Raw genomic sequence first — 20993 nt, forward strand, 5'->3', positions numbered from 1 at the left:
CAAACATCCAACCTCAAGTCACTACCTCTGCTTGCTTGGTTTCACTCCTCCCATCTCAGAGTACATACAGGAGCATAGCCTCTGACCAGCACAACTCCCTCTCCATGACACTCCAGTGAACAAACAGCTAACATTCACAATGGCTCAATTATTTAGTGTGCGCTCCAAGCAAGTATTCATACGCCCCACTGTTCAGCAGCCACACACAACCACGAGACAAGTTCCTCAAGCTTTAGACCTCACCCTACACAGGTTCTCTTATTTCATATTGTTATCCTCTCAAGGAGGAACATCAAAGTCACTTGTGTTCATATAGTTGCAGCACAGTAATGCCCCTGAGTATGTAACATTCTGTCCAGAGACATACATCCATAGAGCACCACACATACTTCTGTTATCAGGAACCCCCAAACAAAAACCACAATGTTGGTACCGTTAAGCACATGGCTTGAAACTCTCAGAAGGAGAGCGATGTCATGTATAACCCCTCTACCTTCGGATGGAGTGAGTCCTGTAACAGACAGCTGGCACATTCACCTATACTCTCATTAACACGTTGTGTTGTAAGGGGAATAGGTTCTACACTACGACATATGCTTTGATTGTGTACAAGCATGCACTTTCCTGAGCGTACACAACAGGTGTTCAGGAACGCCTACATTTTTACTGTACCAAAATGGCCAAGAGCAGCTGCTGGGTAAATCAGTTCACTATGTGCCCTGTCTGCTATATAGACATGGAGAGGAAGAGGGGTCACAGCTTTGGCAAAAATTCCCTGAACCCCCCACAACTGTTTATAGTAAGAGCAATCTGTTAGTCTATGGTTTACTAGTGCATCCCTAAATACATATGGTTAAGCAAAGGTAGGGGCGGCAGGTAGCCTAGTTGTTAGAGCGTTGGACTAGTAACTGAAAGGTTGCAAGATCGAATCACCGAGCTGACAAGGTAAAACTCTGTTGTTCTGCCCCTGAACAAGGCAGTTAACTCATTGTTTCCTGGTAGGCCGTCATTGAAAATAAGAATTTGTTCTTAACTGACTTGCCTAGTTAAATAAAGGCAAGAAAATAAAATAAAAAAGGGCCATGGCAGATCAGATTCTCACTGAAGAGGGGCGGCAGGTAGCCTAGCAGTTAAGCGCATTGGGCCAGCTACCGGAAGGTCACCGATTTCAATCCCGAGCCGACTATGTGGAAAAATTTGACGATGCGCCCTTGAGAAAGACACTTAATCCCAATTGCTCCTGTAAATCAAAAATGTAAGAGGATGGATATACTGGGTGGATATAAACAGCAGTTAAGCTGAGGGGCTGTCTGGTTTCTAATGGTTCCATGCAATAAGATGATAGACGTGTCCACACAGTAAAGTACCACCGTTGTTATATAATAAATCACTGATATTCAGTATATGTTTTGTTGCTTCCAAAAGTTATTTTACACAAAACAATTATGTTGACTAATTACACATATTCTGGACATAATTTTTCAAAAAGGCAACTCTGCAAGACCAAATTTATTTAGAAAATCTAATAATAGAATTTCATTAGAGGTTGATTGCTGTAATGATGACAGTATATACACAAAGCAGAATGGAACACATGCTGGATGGGGGAGAGAAAATGAGGAAAGCACATGGCAGGGAGCGAGAGGAGCATCATGAAGACCATGGATCTCAAACTTATTATGACCATCTACAGGAAATCTGGAGTCAGTCACTGCACACTCATTTTCAAATGTCTATTTCTTTACTTTGTATTGGAATTGATGTAGTTCAAATAAATAGTTGTACTGTATAAAACAAAAAGATTGTGTCCTTTAAGAGGTCAATGCATTCTAGCGCGGAATAGCAAGCAGAACTCAAGTAGAGCAGTGTTTTTTTCTACATAAATTTACATTAGAGTCTTTGTGAAATTCCTGAGGGGAATAGATTCATGGAGACAGACTGCCAATTATTCAGGGCCAGAATGCAGAGGGAGGGGAGAAATGAGTATGCAGCAGCATGTAGAAATGATGGAGTAATCTCACTGGTCGATTATGGCAATAACTGTTTGGGGATGCATCAGATTTTCAATCTAGAGTGAAGCAGACTGGAAGTGGGATCCGAACCTTGAGGGCCTTGCTGAGTTTCCCCTGAAGCATGGACTCGGTGGCTGCCAGAGCCTCCATAGCGCTCCAGTTTTTCACCCGAAGCTCCTGGTCAGTTTCAGAGAGATATCACTTTCAGTTTAGCCTCAGGGAAAAGTATGCAGCGACCCACAAACACAATTTATATAGGGATGAAAAGAGAACCATTAGCAAAAAAAATTTGACCGTCCTTTTCTTTACGGCTGTCCTGTCCTATCCTAGCCATTTTCGGAGTCTAGGTTTAAAGAAAATCCTCACTGCATTTTACCGTAAACCAGTCTAAGGGTCAAGCTCAACTTAACATGAGTTGGCCATCTAAAGATTGAGTCTTTAGAAGGATCAGACACTAAACTGTATTGTCAAAAACAAACAGTGAAACAGCTCTGATAGTAACACAGTAGAGAGGTCTTTGGCATAGACAAACTGAAATAACGTGAAGAATGAGAGCTGCAACTCACTGCCAAAAAAGTCCAATGAGTCTAGATAGGAAAAGCCAAATCACATAATATAGAGCTAGTCAACAAGGTAGCTGTCTGTCTCTGCAAAACAAGGCCATTGTTAAGCCCCAGAGCATTCACACGCACAGACATGCATGCTGACACACAGAAATACAGTCCTTGTAAACATGGCAAAGGACAGAGCAGAGTAGACTGACTGCCCAAAAACTGTACTGTTTGATTGTAGCAAGCCTTAGCCAGCATAAGTATAGAATAGCAAATTAACAGTTCTAAAATGTAAATGGTAAATGTATCATTGTCTTCAATAGTTTCAATTACATTAATAAATACTCAGTCTGCGACAAAATGCAACCTAACCACTCTGTAAAAGGAGTAGAGGGAGATTATGCATGCGTAGTGTGACATCACTGAGAGGGTGTGGTTTAGGGGAGCACATCGAGGATGAGTTCTGCAGATGTATCGCAGGGCCAGACTGGAGATGTGGAGGGTAGGCTGAGGCAGTAGCAGCACTGTCTGCAGGACAGGACACCTACATTGTTCTTGTTCCTGTGAAGCTCCAAGGACTCCCTCAGCTTAGCCAGCTCTCCCTGGAGATCAGACACCTGCTTCTCCTTCTCTGCCAACCTGGAGGACAGAACACCACCACACATACATTACCAATCACAACACTGCTGGCTGGCCCCATGCCAAGGGACACCTACTGTATACTGAAGGGAATTCAGTGAAGTATTGCAGTGACTCACGCTGTCAGCAGTTCCAGGCTTGGGGCCTCTGTGTGGCTCTGCTAGAAGAAGAAAATAAAAGTTGTTAACTCTCATTCTTTTCTCTCCCTCTCAGTCAATAAAGGTCACCAATCAACTGTATCCACCTCTTCCCTCACCTGTTTCTGCTGAAGTTCCTGCACCTTGTCTCTCACCTCCTTGGCCCTTGACTCCAACTCACTCTGTAGTGTCTGGATCTCCTGGTCCTTAGCAGCAAGCCTGGACAAAGACTGGTGTAAGTCTATCTTTTCAGAGTACAATGCAGTAGAGTAGGTCAGAGTAGAGGGATAGTACAGTAGACTTACTGTGTCTGTAGTTCTAGGAGCTGGTCACTGGCACTGGTGGTGTCCACAGCCTGCTTCTGTCTCAGCTGCTCAATGTCAGACTGCAGCCCTGCCACCTGCTGCTCCAGAGACTGCAGGGACAACATACACACACACACACAGTTACATAAACACCCAGCAGGGAGACACAGCACAATCCAGAACCAAAACTGTAACATTGGGCAAAGTCAAAACACACTATATACTAGAGGTCGACCGATTATGATTTTTCACCGCCGATGCCGATGATTGGAGGGCCGCCAAAGGCCGATGCCGATTAATCAGCCGATTTTTTATTTTTTATTATTTGTAATAATGACAATTACAACAATACTGAATGAACACTTTTAACTTAATATAATACATCAATAAAATCAATTTAGCCTCAAATAAATAATGAAACATGTTCAATTTGGTTTAAATAATGCAAAAACAAAGTGTTGGAGAAGAAAGTAAAAGTGCAATATGTGCCATGTAAAAAAACTAATGTTTAAGTTCCTTGCTCAGAACATGAGAACATATGAAAGCTGGTGGTTCCTTTTAACATGAGTCTTCAATATTCCCAGGTAAGAAGTTTTAGGTTGTAGTTATTATATTATTATAGGAATTATAGGACTATTTCTCTCTATACGATTTGTATTTCATATACCTTTGACTATTGGATGTTCTTATAGGCACTTTAGTATTGCCAGTGTAACAGTATAGCTTCCGTCCCTCTCCTCGCTCCTACCTGGTCTCGAACCAGGAACACATCGACAACAGCCACCCTCGAAGCAGCGTTACCCATGCAGAGCAAGGAGAACAACTACTCCAAGTCTCAGAGCGAGTGATGTTTGAAACGCTATTAGCGCGCACCCGGCTAACTAGCTAGCCATTTCACATCGGTTACACCAGTCTAATCTTGGGAGTTGACAGGCTTGAAGTCATAAACAGCGCAATGCATTGCGAAGAGCTTCTGGCAAAACGCACGAAAGTGCTGTTTGAATGAACGCTTACGAGCCTGCTGCTGCCTACCATCGCTCAGTCAGACTGCTCTATCAAATCATAGACTTAATTATAACGTAATAACACACAGAAATACGAGCCTTAGGTCATTAATATGGTCGAATCTGGAAACTATCATCTCGAAAACAAAACGTTTTTCTTTCAGTGAAATACGGAACCGTTCCGTATTTTATCTAACGGGTGGCATCCCTAAGTCTAAATATTCCTGTTACATTGCACAACCTTCTTTGTTATGTCATAATTACGTAAAGTTCTGGCAAATTAGTTCGCAACGAGCCAGGCGGCCCAAACTGTTGCATATACCCTGACTCTGCGTGCAATGAACGCAAAATGACACAATTTCACCTGGTTAATATTACCTGCTAACCTGGATTTCTTTTAGCTAAATATGCAGGTTTAAAAATATATACTTCTGTGTATTGATTTTAAGAAAGGCATTGATGTTTATGGTTAGGTACAGTCGTGCAACAATTGTGCTTTTTTCACAATTTTTTTGTTAAATCATCCCACGTTTGGCGAAGTTGGCTGTCTTTGTTAGGAAGAAATAGTATTCACACAGTTCACAACGAGCCAGGCGGCCCAAACTGCTGCATATACCCTGACTCTGTTTGCAAGAGAAGTGACACATTTTCCCTAGTTAAAAGAAATTCATGTTAGCAGGCAATATTAACTAAATATGCAGGTTTAAAAATATATACTTGTGTATTGATTTTAAGAAAGGCATTGATGTTTATGGTTGGAGCAACGTGTACCTAAGCGATTATATGCAACGCAGGACAGGTTAGATAAACTAGTAATATCATCAACCATGTGTAGTTAACTAGTGATTATGATTGATTGATTGTTTTTTATATAAAATAAGTTTAATGCTAGCTAGCAACTTACCTTGGCTTCTTACTGCATTCGCGTAACAGGCAGGCTCCTCGTGGAGTGCAATGTAAAGCAGGTGGTTAGAGCGTTGGACTAGTTAACCGTAAGGTTGCAAGATTGAATCCTCAAGCTGACAAGGTAAAAATCTGTCGTTCTGCCCCTGAACAAGGCAGTTAACCCACTGTTCCAAGGCCGTCATTGTAAATAAGAATTTGTTCTTAACTGACTTGCCTAGTTAAATAAAGGTTTAAAAAATAAAAAATAAAAAAATAAATGAAAAATGGACATATCGGCGTCCAAAAATACCGATTTCCGATTGTTATGAAAACTTGAAATCGGCCCTGATTAATTGGCCACTCCGATTAATCGGTCGACCTCTACTATATACAATGTTTAATTTCACATTTGTTACAAGTCTGGCATTCCAAAATCACATGAATCAAAATGCAGAGTACATTGCCATATTATGTTTCTGACATACAGCTTAGATAGATAGATAGATAGATAGATAGATAGATAGATAGATAGATAGATAGATAGATAGATAGATAGATAGATAGATAGATAGATAGATAGATAGATAGATAGATAGATAGATAGATAGATAGATAGATAGATAGATAGATAGATAGATAGATAGATAGATAGATAGATAGATAGATAGATAGATAGATAGATAGATAGATAGATAGATAGATAGATAGATAGATAGATAGATAGATAGATAGATAGATAGATAGATAGATAGATAGATAGATAGATAGATAGATAGATAGATAGATAGATAGATAGATAGATAGATAGATAGATAGATAGATAGATAGATAGATAGATAGATAGATAGATAGATAGATAGATAGATAGATAGATAGATAGATAGATAGATAGATAGATAGATAGATAGATAGATAGATAGATAGATAGATAGATAGATAGATAGATAGATAGATAGATAGATAGATAGATAGATAGATAGATAGATAGATAGATAGATAGATAGATAGATAGATAGATAGATAGATAGATAGATAGATAGATAGATAGATAGATAGATAGATAGATAGATAGATAGATAGATAGATAGATAGATAGATAGATAGATAGATAGATAGATAGATAGATAGATAGATAGATAGATAGATAGATAGATAGATAGATAGAGAGAAAGATGTACTACTATGAACACACCTCAATGGTCATCCCATTGCTGGAGCCACTCGCCTGTGCTGCCTGTAGGCTCTCCTCCATTGACTTAATCTGCTCATCTTTCTCTTGGATCCTTGTGAAACACAGAATTACAAAACTTATCAAACACAGAACAAATTGTCCATGAATGTCGCAAGAGGTTTCATAGCAGTTGCTAGACAAAAAGTGTTATTTTCATTGACTTACTTGCTCTGTAGACCTTCCATTATCAAATCGGATGATGTCTTGAGAGTAGGAAAAGACAAGAGGAAAAAATGTAATGAGAATCCAATGAGGGAACGGGGTTGAGACTATCCAAAATAAAAGCGCAGCAGATCAGTGTGAGTACTTACCTGTTCAGTAGTCTGAAGAATGAATGCCTCCATATCACGTTTCAGAGCCTTATTCTCTTCTCTTACAGTCTGTGACAGAGAAAGCTATTTGATTTTAAACAACACTTAAAACAATATTTGTCTAAACAATGACCAAAACAGTGATGTCAGGTGGGTCAAGGTTATTCCCGACCCTTGACCGCTACTCACCGTCAATTCCTCCTCCTTATTGGCCACCTCAATCATTCCCATCTTCAGCAGGTCCTCCACAGTCTTGATTTTCTCCTCCCTCTCTTGGACACTGCAGGGGGCACAACACAAAGACAGAGACACATGGTGAGACAGGGTCAACATTAATTATAGCATTGTTTTCTGGTGTGGTATTAAAACCACGTTTCTAAATAGAGGCAAGATGAAAACATTTTATCTAAAATTAGTACACATTTGATGTAACTAGATAGAATGGGAGGTAGAACAGTCAACCTTCTGGCAGGATGAAAATTGCTTTAAAATGCTCACACACACCTCTTCTGGAACTGGTCCAAGGCCAGCTGAGAAACAGTCTAGATGAGGATAGAAGGAGGGCGAGAAGGAAGGAGGGAGAGAGAAAGGGTGTCAGAGTCACGCATACTGAGGGACTGGTAGATCACAGCAGGAGTTCCATCTAAGAAAACAGGCGTTTTTCACTTCTGACCTGTTCAGAAATCTGAGCCTGCAGATTCTGGAGCGCTGCCTTCAGTGACATGTTCTCATTGTGTATGGCCTGTGGAGGCAAGAGAAGCAACATAGAAGGAAAAGAGAGTGAGAGCAGGAAGCCCAGAGTCAACAACATTCATCTCAAATAAAGGAGATATCTTACTATTAAGTTGACAGTATGTATGTAGGTCTACAGTAGTTTGATAATATCTTTATACTAATCAATATTTCCAGCTAATTCACTTTGCTATATGGACAAAAGCGGCCCAGAGGGATGTCATATCTGTTTTATTACTGCATTAGCTAATATGCTTCACGAAGACAGAAACGGCATGTACAGTAAGCCCTTCAAATCAACCCACCGTACTGTGTGCAGCATTCCTACAGCTCAACACATTCCAGCTGGTCAACAGACCATCATATATAGAGCGGGAGTAATAATGGGGGTTTAGACAGTATTACTGTAGGCACCTGCATGTTTGTTTCCCTGCTGGCGCCACTGCTCCTCTCAGTATTCAGGGAGTCCTCCAGACTCTTCCTCTGCAGCTCCTTCTCAGCCAGCCTGGACGCCACACATGACAGGAGTCAGCAACACAACCCATAGGACAGGGAGAAGAGTCAGAGAGGACATTATATGGAACAAATGGACATTCAAGGATCAGGCTAAGCACATGTGCAAGTGGGGTGGGCATTCAGTTCAAACTTGTAAAACACTTACAGCTTCTGCAGCTCCTCAAAGTGGGAGACAGTAGTGGCCTGAAAGAGGAGGGAAGACAGCAGTGACAACATACTCACATACCGGTATACAAATAGAAACATATCAACTCTTGTTGATGAACTAAAGGGTGAAACATGCTCGCCCATACCTGGGAGCTCAACTGGGCTTGCAGAGTCTCAATCTGGGCATTGAGGCCACTTTTTTCACTCAGGAGATCCTGTCAGGAACACAGGAGGTTATTTTCAGTGCATACCAGAAGATCTTTGTGCAAAAAAGATAAATATTACATAAATACTTAAAAATAAGCCTCAACCAAGCCGTATCACCGTTTTTTAATTACCCCTCTCCCTTGTTTCTGAAAGGTTTGAGAGTGTAAAGACGACCTGTCCACACAATAACCACAACATCCAAGTAGAACTGTAAATCATAGAGAATGTGCTATTGTTGTACACATCACATCTGTCATTACAACAATAAGGGCTGTGTTCCCCTACCTGGACTTGCACGGAGTCTTCAGCCAGGCTGTGCTGGGACACCTCCAGCAGCTGCATCACCTTCTGCTCCACCTGGTCCTTGGACACTATGGTGTCGGTCAGGCTGCTGTGCAGCGTCTGGATCTCCTTGTTCTTGTTGCTCATCTCCGTCTCCACCGCCAGCAGCTGGCTCTGCAGCTCTGAGAGAGGAGACACCAGATGAAATCACTTACTGGGTATACAACACAAGCCACTTATACATGTGGTGCTCATGACAATGGTGCTCAAATTTGGCTTGCAAATACTCTTATTACTTATTAGCAATGGGAGGTTCATTAGCTTGAGTTTAGAGGTCTGTTTATAGAAACTCTGTGATCACCTTCTTTAGCAGCATGAAGTTTCTCCCTCTCTGCGTTGACATTGTGGAGGTAATTCTGGAGCTCCTCCCAACCACGCTTAGCATCCTGCAGTTGAGCCTGGTGACAACGGGACACAACATTTAGCATTTTAACAGTGTACATACACTGACACAACCTCTCACTGTACTGTACTGGTTATGAAAAACACTGGAAAGGCTGACCTGAGTGTGCGTTGCAGGGAAGCAGTGTTTATACTGAGCACAGAGCTTCAAACAGCCCCACTTCCTGAACCAACACATTCTCAACTTCCCTGTTCTATTACACACCACCCAGCCCTCCTTAGGATGGACGGACACAGGCCCTCCCATGGTTACAGTGAGAAACCCTAAACAGTCCAGGTCTCACCATGAAGGAGAGATTCCTTTGTGTTTCATCTCTGTGGGGCAGCCTAGTGAACTATGTGCTGAATAAATAACTAAATAAGATGGCTGTGTTAGGCACAGTCCCTCCCTGAAAGACAGCATACCTCCAGCTGAGACACGTTCTGCTTGTAGTTAACCTCCAGCGACTTCCTCTGGTGCTCCTCCTGCTGCAGCTTGTTGTTGTTCTCCGCCAGCTCTTTCATCAAACCAGAGTACTCCGAGCGCAGCTGGTTCAGCTCCGACGACTGCCTGCCATACACACCACACCAACTATTAAAACCCACACACTCATCAATGCCATGCTTCAAAGACAACTAGTATTTCTACGATGCGATACAACACCAAACAAGGCAACAGTAAACATGTCATCCCCCAATCAGTGTAATTTTGTGAATTACGGATCTCTATGGCAAAACGCATCATTCATCCAAATTTCGTCAAAATGGAGCCAGTGGTGTCTGGCTATGTTATGTGAAGCGCTACACAAATTCAACAGTCGCAAGATGGGGACTTCAAATAGGCCTATGGCACATCAAAGGAACTGTATCCTACTGTTAAGATGGGTTAAATGGAAACTGAAATCTGGACACACTGTAGGTCAATAACCTCTTTCACAGCCTTGATATTAACTCCTGCAGAATGAAGCATTTTTGGAGTAAAATGATACACCAAATGTAGGCAAAATTTGGACTTGGGAACAGGAGTGGAGAAATATGATTTATTTATTTCAGCATCTTGAGAGAATGTGAATGCTCAGATACCATCTGTAGAGGTGCTGTCTTTATCAGCATCATAAAAGCTGATAGTATTTCAACCACATGAAATATGCATCGAAGCCGAACTCAGATCTAATCAGAAACACGTTGGGTCGTTTTCACAGCTTTCTATTTCCTTACAACCAGTCAAACAGCTGTCATTTGGACATTTTGCACTGAAAATCTTTCAATTTTTTTTTTGTTATTGCATTTTCTCCCAGGTCCTACATTTACATTTTAGTCATTTAGCAGACGCTCTTATCCAGAGAATGCATACATTTCATACATTTAATTTCATAATTTTATTTTTTTGGTACTTTTTTGTCCTTAAACGTCTTTGCTCCGCGAAAGAAGCAGAGAATACAGAAAATGTTATGCCAACATTTAATGATAGAAGAGAAGCTGCATATATCTAACTAGACAAGTTGAATAAAAAATAGCTTACGAAAATGTTGGAAATTGTAAGCAGAAACATATCTAAAAATCTGGCAAAAGAAATCCTGTACCCCGTCAAAGAAAATCATTCTGCCCTCTGACTTGAGCCTGCAGTGCATTTTCTATATTTGCGGGTTAGGGTTGGTTGCAGGCCTCAGATTTTCACTTTATCACATATAGTCGGGCGGTTGCTGATGGGTTATTAGCAATTTTGGGCAGGTGCGAGTGAACAAACAGCTGACTACGTACAGTTGACTACTACAGCGTCCCCCTTGGGCCAATTAGGTAATTTTGCAAATGGCAGATCTCTATGTCAAGACGCATTATTCACCCAAGTTTCATAGAAAGTGGGCCTGTGGTGTCAGATATGACGTGGGTTAGCTAGACTCATATCCCTGAGCATGTGTGCCAAATTTCATCACTGAGTCAAACAGATCAAAGAGATAAACATATGCCCGTTATAGCGCCACCATGAGGTCCATATGAATGTTCTTGCATATGTTTAGTCTTGACACTGTTTACAACATGTGAACCAAATTTTGTTACAATACGAATATCCATTTATGCACCAGACCACGCCCACGGCAAAGTGTTATTGGTCAATATTGTTTTAGGTACTAGTCTGGAAAATATTGTGTTGAGAGACCTTTGTCCATACATACCACATATGTGATTCAAAACGGCGCCGGAGAAGACGTCTGACGTATTACGTGCTCCTAACCGATTGTGTTTTATGTTCGGTTTTTGCAACTTATTTTTAAACTTATTTTGTACATAATGTTGCTGCTACCGTCTCTTATGACCGAAAATAACTTCTGGACATCAGAACAGCGATTACTCACAATGAACTGGCAGAAGCTTTTTTTTCCTTTAACGAGTCCGACGTGAAGGGCATACTCCTTTCCCGGGAACACGCCCAAATCCCTGTCATGTGTGTGAAAAAAAAAAAAAAAGAGGACGAAGGTCGGGCTGCCTTCTGAGAATTCGTAGGCGATCGAATAAACCCCACCTGCCTTCTGTTCTACTAGCTAATGTGCAATCATTAGAAAATAAAATCGACGACCGACGAGGAAGATTAAACTACCAACGGGGCATTAAAAACTGTAATATCTTATGCTTCACGGAGTCGTGGCTGAACGATGACATTATCAAAATACAGCGTGTAACCAGCCAGCTGTATCGGCAGGATTGAACAGTAGCATCTGGTAAAACAAGGGGTGCGGACTATGCATACACATAAACAACAGCTGGTGCACGATATCTAAGGAAGTCTCTAGGTTTTAATCGCCTGAGGTAGAGTATCTCATGATAAGCTGTAGACCACACTACTTACCTAGAGAGTTTTCATCTGTATTTTTCTTAGCTGTCTATATACTACCACAGACCGATGCTGGCACTAAGACCGCACTCAATGAGCGGTATTCCGCCATAAGCAAACAGGAAAATGCTCATTCTGAAGCGGCGCCCCTAGTGGCCGGGGACTTTAATGCAGGGAAACTTAAATCTGTTTCACCAAATTTCAAATCAGGATGTTTAATGTGCAACCAGAGGGAGAAAAAAAACTAACTCTAGACCACCTTTACTCCACACACAGAGACCCGTACAAAGCTCTCCCTCGCCCTCCATTTGGCAAATCTGACCATAATTCTAACCTCCTGATTCCTGCTTACAAGCAAAAACTAGAGCAGGAGCACAAGTGACTCGGTCAATAAAAAAGTGGTCAGATGAAGCAGATGCTAAGCTACAGGATTGTTTTGCTAGCACAGACTGGAATATGTTCCGGGATTTTTCCTATGGCATTGAGGAGTACACCACATCAGTCACTGGCTTCATCAATAAGTGCATCGATGATGTCGTCCCCACAGTGACCGTACGTACATACCCCAACCAGAAGCCATGGATTACAGGCAACAGCCACACTGAGCTAAAGGCTAGAGCTGCCACTTTCAAGGAGCGGGACTCTAACCAGGAAGCTTATAAGAAATCCCGCTATGCCCTCTGACGAACCATCAAACAGGCAAAGTGTCAATACAGGACTAAGATCGAAATGTACTACACCGGCTCCGACGCTTGTCGGATGTGGCAGGGTTTGCAAACCATTACAGACTATAAAGCGAAGCACAGCCGAGAGCTGCCCAGTGACACGAGCCTACCAGACAAGTTAAATTACTTCTATCTTCGCTTCGAGGTAAAAACACTAACATGCATGAGAGCACCAGCTGTTCCCGATGACTGTGTGATCACGCTCTCCGCAGCCGATGTGAGTAAGACCTTTAAACAGATCAACATTCACAAAGCCGCAGGGCCAGACAGATTACCAGGACGTGTACTGCGAGCATGCGCTAACCAAGTGGCAAGTGTCTTCACTGACATTGTCAATCTCTCCCTGTCGGAGTCTGTAATACCAACATGTTTCAAGCAGACCACCATAGTCCCTGTGCCCAAGAACACTAAGGTAACCTTCCTAAATTACTACCGACGTGTAGCACTCACATCGGTAGCCATGAAGTGATTTGAAAGTCTGGTCATGGCTCACATCAACACCATTATCCCAGAAACCCTAGACCCACTCCAATTTGCATACCACACTAACAGATCCACAGATGATGCAATCTCTATTGCAGCCCACACTGCCCTTTCCCACCTGGACAAAAGGAACACCTACGTGAGAATGCTATTCATTGACTACAGCTCAGTGTTCAACACCATATTGCCCTCAAAGCTCATCAATAAGCTAAGGACCCTGGGACTTAACCTGTTAGGGCTAGGGGGCAGTATTGACACGGCTGGATAAAAAAACATACCCGATTTAATCTGGTTACCACTCCTACCCAGTAACTAGAATATGCATATACTTATTACATATGGATAGAAAACACCCTAAATTTTCTAAAACTGTTTGAATGGTGTCTGAGTATAACAGAACTCATTTGGCAGGCAAAACCCTGAGACATTTTCTGACAGGAAGTGGATACCTGATGTGTTGTATTGCCTTTAAACCTATCCCATTGAAAAACACAGGGGCTGAGGAATATTTTGGCACTTCCTATTGCTTCCACTAGATGTCACCAGCCTTTACAAAGTGTTTTGAGTCTTCTGGAGGGAGATCTGACCGAACAAGAGCCATGGAACGATGATGTCCCATTAGACACCTGGCACGCGAGTTCATGTTGGGTACCCTCGTTCCAATACGTTATAAAAGAGTATGCATTCGTCCACCTTGAATATTATTCATGTTCTGGTTAAAAAAGGCCCTAATGATTTATGCTATACAACGTTTGACATGTTTGAACGAACGTAAATATATTTTTTCCCCTCGTTCATGACGAGAAGTCCGGCTGGCTTAGATCATGTGCTAACAAGACGGAGATTTTTGGACATAAATGATGAGCTTTTTTGAACAAAACTACATTCGTTATGGACCTGTGATACCTGGAAGGGACATCTGATGAAGAGAATCAAAGGTAATGGATAATTTACATAGTATTTTCGATTTTAGATCTCCCCAACATGACGTCTAGTCTGTATCGCAACGCGTATTTTTCTGGGCGCAGTGCTCAGATTATTGCAAAGTGTGATTTCCCAGTAAGGTTATTTTTAAATCTGGCAAGTTGATTGCGTTCAAGAGATGTAAATCTATAATTCTTTAAATTACAATATATTTTACCAATGTTTTCTAATTTTAATTATTTAATTTGTGACGCTGACTTGACTGCCGGTTATTGGAGGGAAACGATTTCCTCAACATCAATGCCATAGTAAAACGCTGTTTTTGGATATAAATATGAACTTGATAGAACTAAAAATGCATGCATTGTCTAACATAATGTCCTAGGAGTGTCATCTGATGGAGATTGTAAAAGGTTAGTGCATCATTTTAGCTGGTTTTATGGTTTTGGTGACCCTGTCTTTGAATTGACAAAACATTACACACAACTCTTGTAAATGTACTGTCCTAACATACTCTAAATTTATGCTTTCGCCGTAAAACCTTTTTGAAATCGTAAAACGTGGTTAGATTAAGGAGATGTTTATCTTTCAAAGGGTGTAAAATAGTTGTATGTTTGAAAAATTTGAATTTTGACATTTATTTGGATTCAAATTTGCCGCTCTTGAAATGCACCTGCTGTTGATGGAGTGCACCACGGGTGGCACGCTAGCGTCCCACCTAGCCCATAGAGGTTAACACCTCCCTCTGCAACTGGATCCTGGACTTCCTGACGTGCCACCCCCAGGTGGTAAGGGTTGGTAACAACACATCCGCCATGCTGATCCTCAACACAGGGGCCCCTCAGGGGTGCGTGCTCAGTCCCCTCCTGTACTCCCTGTTCACCCATGACTGCACGGCCAGCCACGACTCCAACACTATCTTTAAGTTTGCCGATGACACAACAGTGGTAGGCCTGATCACCAATGAAATAGCCAACAAACTAACATGGTCCAAGCACACCAAGACAGTCGTGAAGAAGGCATGACAAAACCTATTCACAGCCTATAAGGAGGAGGTCAGAGACCTGGCCGTATGGTGCCAGGACAACAAACTCTCCCTCAACGTGATCAAGACAAAGGAGATGATTGTGGACTACTGGAAAAGGAGGACCAAGCACGCCCCCATTCTCATCGACGGGGCTGTAGTGGAGCAGGTTGAGAGCTTCAAGTACCTTGGTGTCCACATTACCAACAAACTAACATGGTCCAAGCACACCAAGACAGTCGTGAAGAGGGCACGACAAAACCTATTCCCCCTCAGGAGACTGAAAAGATTTGGCATGGGTCCTCAGATCCTCAAAAGGTTCTACAGCTGCTCCATCGAGAGCATTCTGACTGGTTGCATCACTGCCTGGTATGGCAACTTCTCGGCCTCCGACCGCAAGGCACTACAGAGGGTAGTGCGCACGGCCCAGTACATCACTGGGGCCAAGCTTCCTGCCGTCCAGGACCTCTATACCAGGCGGTGTCAGAGGAAGGCCCTAAAAATTGTCAAAGACTCCAGCCACTCTAGTCATAGACTGTTCTCTCTGCTACCGCATGGCAAGTGGTATGGGAGCGCCAAGTCTAGGTCCAAAAGGCTTCTAAACAGCTTCTACCCCCAAGCCATAAGACTCCTGAACATCTAATCAAATGGCTATCCAGACTATTGGTACCCCCTGTATAGTCGCGCTATTGTTATTGTACTGCTGCTCTTTAACTACTTGTTACTTTTATTTCTTATTCTTATTTTTTAAACGGCATTGTTGGTTAGGGGCTTTTAAGTACATTTCACTAAGATCTACAACTGTTGTATTCAGTGCATGTGACTAATAAAATTTGATTTGATACCAAGTTGATACCAGATTGGTCATTCAGTGCCAGAAGAGTAGCGTTTTAAGTCTTTTCCACAAAATTCTAAATGGCCGAAAATCCTTAACGACAAATGTTCTCCTTGTGAGGAGAGGGACCTATGCACCGAATTTCATGACTTTAGGTCAAACGGGGTGAGCAGCGTGACCTTTCAAAGTTAGCATTTTGAATCTTTTGTTATAGCACCACCATCTGGCCAATCAGTATACTTTTGTAAATGCAGGATCTCTTTGGCAAGACGCATCATTCACCCAAGTTCAGTCAAAATTGGGCCAGTGCTGTCCGAGGTATTGTGCGCGACTAACGTACGAACAACGAAGACCTTAACATTTATACAAACTAGGAGGGCTGGGTAGTGGCTCTCACTTGCTCTCCATCTGGTTGGTGGCAGAGCTGACTGCATCTCTCAGGATGCCGTTCTCCTGCTGCAGCCTGGCGATCTGACCCTCCAGCTGCTCCCTCAGCTTCTGGAACTACACAGTACAAAACACTGGGAGTCAATTTTATTTAACCTTTATTTAATAACTAGGCAAGTCAGTTAAGAACAAATTCTAATTTACAATGACGGCCTAGGAACAGTGGGTTAACTTCCTTGTTCAGGGGCAGAACGACAGATTTTTACCTTGTCAGCACAGGGATTCGATCTAGCAACCTTTCGGTTACTTGCCCAACACTCTAACCACTAGGCTACCTGCTGCACTAACCACCTAACATACAGCATCAGAAACACTACTCTGTATGCTGCCTTAGGACTGATGTCTGAGTATAAAGCATGACAGTAAAGGGTGATGGTAGTTGAGATTTGGCCTGTTAAGGTAAAGGTTGTATCAGTGGTGGATGGTGCTCACCTTCATCTGCATGCCCTGAAGCTCTCCCTGGGCTTTAGCCTGCACGACATTCAGCTCCTTCTCCATTGCCCCACGCTGGTCCCTCAGAACTGCCTCTGCTCTCACAGTCTTCTGCTTCTCCTGCTGCAGCTCCTAACAGAGGAAAGGGCAGAAACAGCAGCAGAGTGAAATGTCACCAAGCCACAGGTAGATAACCAGTGATGTAGTCAATGGATATGCATTATTGTACCGGTATCTTAGGGTTATCTTATGAGTGTGTGCAGCTGTACCTTGCTGAGCTGCTGGACCTTGTCCTTTGCTATGGAGGCCTCCTCCTGCAGAGTGGTGAGGAGCCTCTCTCTCTCCACGGATGAGGGGTCAGTCTTCACTGCAGACTTCTGCCAAGCGTCCAGGGCAGACGGGTTCTTCTCTTTAAGCACAGTGACCACACTCACAGCCTCTGCCTGTGACAGGGACAGACTGCCCAGGCCCACCAGCAGCTCCTTCAGCTTCACCTCAGAATTCTCTGCAAATACACACACATACAGGTAGAGGATTAATTATATTATGTGTTGTATGGTAGCTTATGTGTTGAATAAATTAGTGCAGTGTAAATACATTTATAAAATATCACTTTTCATATGTCAGCTTTAATTAAGTTATAATGCCAGAGAAGCCGGTGTTAGGAGGATATATTGGCACAGGTGTTGTTTATTCATACTATTTCATCCTTCCACAAGATATAGTCCGGACACAAATCTAGGGTTGCTACCCAAGCCGGCTGGTTGTTCGTTCTATTGGTTCGGTTGCTAGAGACACAACCCAGTCGTTCAGTCTTTTTGAACTGTCTATGGACGTGACCCAGTCGTTTACTCAAAATGTTCCATTGCCATACAGGCTGGCAACGTTCTTAACCCTTGTTTGCTAGCTAGCCAACTATGGCTAACCTACAGTCACGTCAAACAGTGCAGCCAGAATAACAACAGTAGCTGCATTTGCATTCGTTTAAGCTGTTTGCTAGTGACATTTATTTGTATACAGCCATAACAAAAGAGCTAATGGTGCGCAATTTCACCTGGCATAGAAAATGTGCTCTCTCGTCAGGACAGTTGTTCAGAGGAGCTAGCCAACAACACAGCTAACACAATCACTTCAAAGTGAAGCTGGAAAGACTGCAAACTAGCTGAACCTTGTTTCTTTGACCTGTTTTCTATTGATAGTTATTTGTATATATCCATAAAAATGAAGCTGATTCAAGATTTCGACTGGCTGAGAAAAGCTGCCTGGCTGTCTGTCTCATCCCGACACGTTCACAACATTACGGCTGGAGATCGAATTTGAATATTTAAAAAATGTTGCAAATGTCGGTGAGACAGACAGCAAGGTTTATACAAATCTCTGCTGTTGAAAACTAAATGTTAGTCTAAAAGAAATGTGAGATAAAGTTGATAAATTGCCTGGCTGGGCTGATGAGACAGTGGATTGCGCAGTCAGATGGAACAGAGTAAATAGGCATTTTAACATTATAGATGCGGAATAGACACCTAAAATCAGCATTCAGGATTAGACACACCCGTTGCATAAACATGGTATAGCAGCTATATGTTAGAGTGTAGGTTTCGCACCTTTGTTGGCCTCGTTCTTCTGTTTCTTGCCACTCCCCTTGGAGGGCGCGTCATCATTGTGGTTGGCAGAAGTCGCAGAGTCAGCCTGGACATCATCCACTGGGGCTGGGGGAGACAGAAGCACATGGTCATATTTGGTGCCAGACACAAAAATCAAGATATAGTCGGCCCAAGTATTTCATTTTCAAAAAAGGCAGATTTAGATATATTCTGCTTTTTGCTAGCAGCTTCAAACAATGTCTCTGAACCGGCTCTGACTTTGATTACACTACAGTATCAGTAAGTATTCATCATCCTTACCATGCTCAGTCTTCTGCTTCTTGGCAGAGTTTCTTTTCTTGCCACTGGTTGTGGTGGTGTCTGGGGGGGCAGGACCATCCTGTGCTTTGGTTTCCACCAGCACCGGAGCCTCCTTTTTGACTGGAGCTGGAGCCTTCTCCACCTTAATCTCTTCCTCCACTAGACAGGAACGAACAAGAGGACAATTAGGTTTAAGAGATACGAGGAAAAAGGATGCCACTATGATGGCCTTGTGATAGACACATTTGTGTAGAAGGTATTTTGAGGTTATGGCCATTGTAACAAACTCCCTCCCGCTCACTACTCATACTGTGCTTTAAATAATCAGATTTGATTCGGGAGGATAGACACTAATGAGTGGCCTCAGGGAAGACGCTAGCCCCGTTTTCAGACACAGGCAAGTGTCCCGGGCACCACACATCCTCATCCTACTAAAGCCACTCTGGCCTTTTACTCACCAGACTCTATCTTCTGCTTCTTCTCCTTCTTCTTCTTGCCAGAGGGCTGGAGTGGGGTCTGGGCCTGGCATGGGGGCTGAGACTGGTGGTTAAGCTGGGGTGAGGGGGGACTGGGTTTAGCCACTGGGGCAGGGGGCTCTGCTTTGCGGCCAGCTGGCTTGGAGCCGTTCACCTCAGGTTCCTCGGCAGGGGGAGCGGCTGCAGCTTTGGCAGCTTTCTTCTCCTTCTTCTTCCTCTCCCTCACCCCTGCAGGGGCCTCGGCTGGCGCTGCCACAGGGGCAGGAACCGGGGTGGGCGGGGCCATAGGGGTAGGCTCCTCCTCCTCAGTGGTGGAGCTGCTCACGGCGTCTGCCATGTCAAAGTCCCGCAGGTCTTCCTCTGACTCTCCTCCTCCCCCGCCACCTCCTCCGCTACTGCTCTCCTTCTTCTTGCTCTTTTTCTTGTCATTCTTCTTGCGGGTGTCTGGTTTGGAGGGTGGCAGCTTGAGATCTCGTTTCTGTCTGGCTAGCACCTCATCATAAGAGGTCTCCTTCATGAAGAGCCAGAAGAAGAGGAAGATGAGGGCGATGACCAGGGATGGGGCCAGGATCACCAGGTACTGAGAGTCATAGATGTCCAGCGCCATTCTGAAGCGAGACAGAGCAAGAATGAGTCATGAGTATCATGCACATGATAAGCCAACTGTCAACATAAGACATTCAACAAATTCCTCATAGCTGAAAATAATGCTTAGCAAAATATCTGATCAGTTCATTCCTAAATGTCCTATACCTCTTCTTTGTTGCCACATATTTTAGATGAAAAAGTTGATTCTCACACGGACTAGGTCAATTCCAAACTTCAAAGCCAGTCAGACACTGGCACAGCCCCATCCATGCCAGGGCAGCCCAGTGAAAGGGGAAATGGGGTAACGTGATTTACAAGATGAACAGCTCCAGGCACTTCCAGACATCCCAGATCAGCCTGATACAAATACCTGTGGTGCCAGAACACATTCCACCTCTCTCCCAGTGCCTCCCTAATAAGAGGATGCTGGCGCTGCTGCTGACACTTCCTCAATACTTTATGGGTTTGATATACTACAGCAGAAATGCTAATGCATTTTCCACGCTGCATACATTTATTGGTAATAAATATGACAACTCAATGTATTTTTCTCCTGGAGGTTATCTGCAGTCAGAGGGAGACAGCCCTGTGCAGAGTGAATGTGTGTGTGTAGGGAGGGGTGATTAGCAGGTACGGAGGACGCCTTTGTGTCCTCCCTCACCCATAGTCCTCTCATCTCTGTGATAGGGTCTATTAGATTAGTAGAGTACACTGTCCTAGCCTACAGCCTAATACTTTTTCTTTACACACACACACACTAGCTACTAAAGTTGGTAACGCTTACAAATAACGTACTTACGAGAAACAATATGCACTGAATTAATCTGTTTACCTTTATCATGTCAATAGTGTGTGTATTAGCTAGATGAAACTGCTGGTGCAGTTTAGCACCAGCCTGTTGAGGTGAAAATTCTCTTCTCCTGGC

At 43.1% G+C, this 20993-nt stretch overlaps 1 protein-coding gene across 7 annotated transcripts in view; it reads right to left on the reverse strand.

Moving 5' to 3' along the window:
• Window positions 1-20993, reverse strand: part of LOC106594233 (kinectin) — a 60247-nt gene that overhangs the window by 14031 nt on the left and 25223 nt on the right. For 2 of the 7 annotated variants that reach the window (XM_014186017.3, XM_014185788.3), the window contains exons 2-24: window positions 19463-20088; window positions 19005-19163; window positions 18705-18809; window positions 17370-17605; window positions 17101-17232; window positions 16619-16725; window positions 9827-9971; window positions 9321-9417; window positions 8963-9141; window positions 8617-8685; window positions 8469-8506; window positions 8222-8312; window positions 7749-7817; window positions 7580-7617; window positions 7265-7355; window positions 7076-7144; window positions 6930-6967; window positions 6726-6816; window positions 3645-3754; window positions 3459-3558; window positions 3322-3362; window positions 3112-3202; window positions 2103-2189 (exon numbers count right to left, since the gene is read on the reverse strand). In XM_014186017.3, coding sequence (XP_014041492.1) covers window positions 2103-2189; window positions 3112-3202; window positions 3322-3362; window positions 3459-3558; window positions 3645-3754; window positions 6726-6816; window positions 6930-6967; window positions 7076-7144; window positions 7265-7355; window positions 7580-7617; window positions 7749-7817; window positions 8222-8312; window positions 8469-8506; window positions 8617-8685; window positions 8963-9141; window positions 9321-9417; window positions 9827-9971; window positions 16619-16725; window positions 17101-17232; window positions 17370-17605; window positions 18705-18809; window positions 19005-19163; window positions 19463-20087 — 2808 coding nt within the window. In that variant the 5' untranslated portion in view covers window position 20088. Of the gene's footprint in view, window positions 1-2102; window positions 2190-3111; window positions 3203-3321; window positions 3363-3458; window positions 3559-3644; window positions 3755-6725; window positions 6817-6929; window positions 6968-7075; window positions 7160-7264; window positions 7356-7579; window positions 7618-7748; window positions 7818-8221; window positions 8313-8468; window positions 8507-8616; window positions 8686-8962; window positions 9142-9320; window positions 9418-9826; window positions 9972-16618; window positions 16726-17100; window positions 17233-17369; window positions 17606-18704; window positions 18810-19004; window positions 19164-19462; window positions 20089-20993 lie in introns of all 7 variants that reach the window. The other 5 variants (XM_014185846.3, XM_014185630.3, XM_014185729.3 and 2 more) reach the window with 4 other exon arrangements.

Source organism: Salmo salar, chromosome 01, assembly GCF_965601325.2.
Source record: "Salmo salar chromosome 01, fSalSal1, whole genome shotgun sequence".
Classification (NCBI taxonomy): Eukaryota; Metazoa; Chordata; class Actinopteri; order Salmoniformes; family Salmonidae; genus Salmo; species Salmo salar.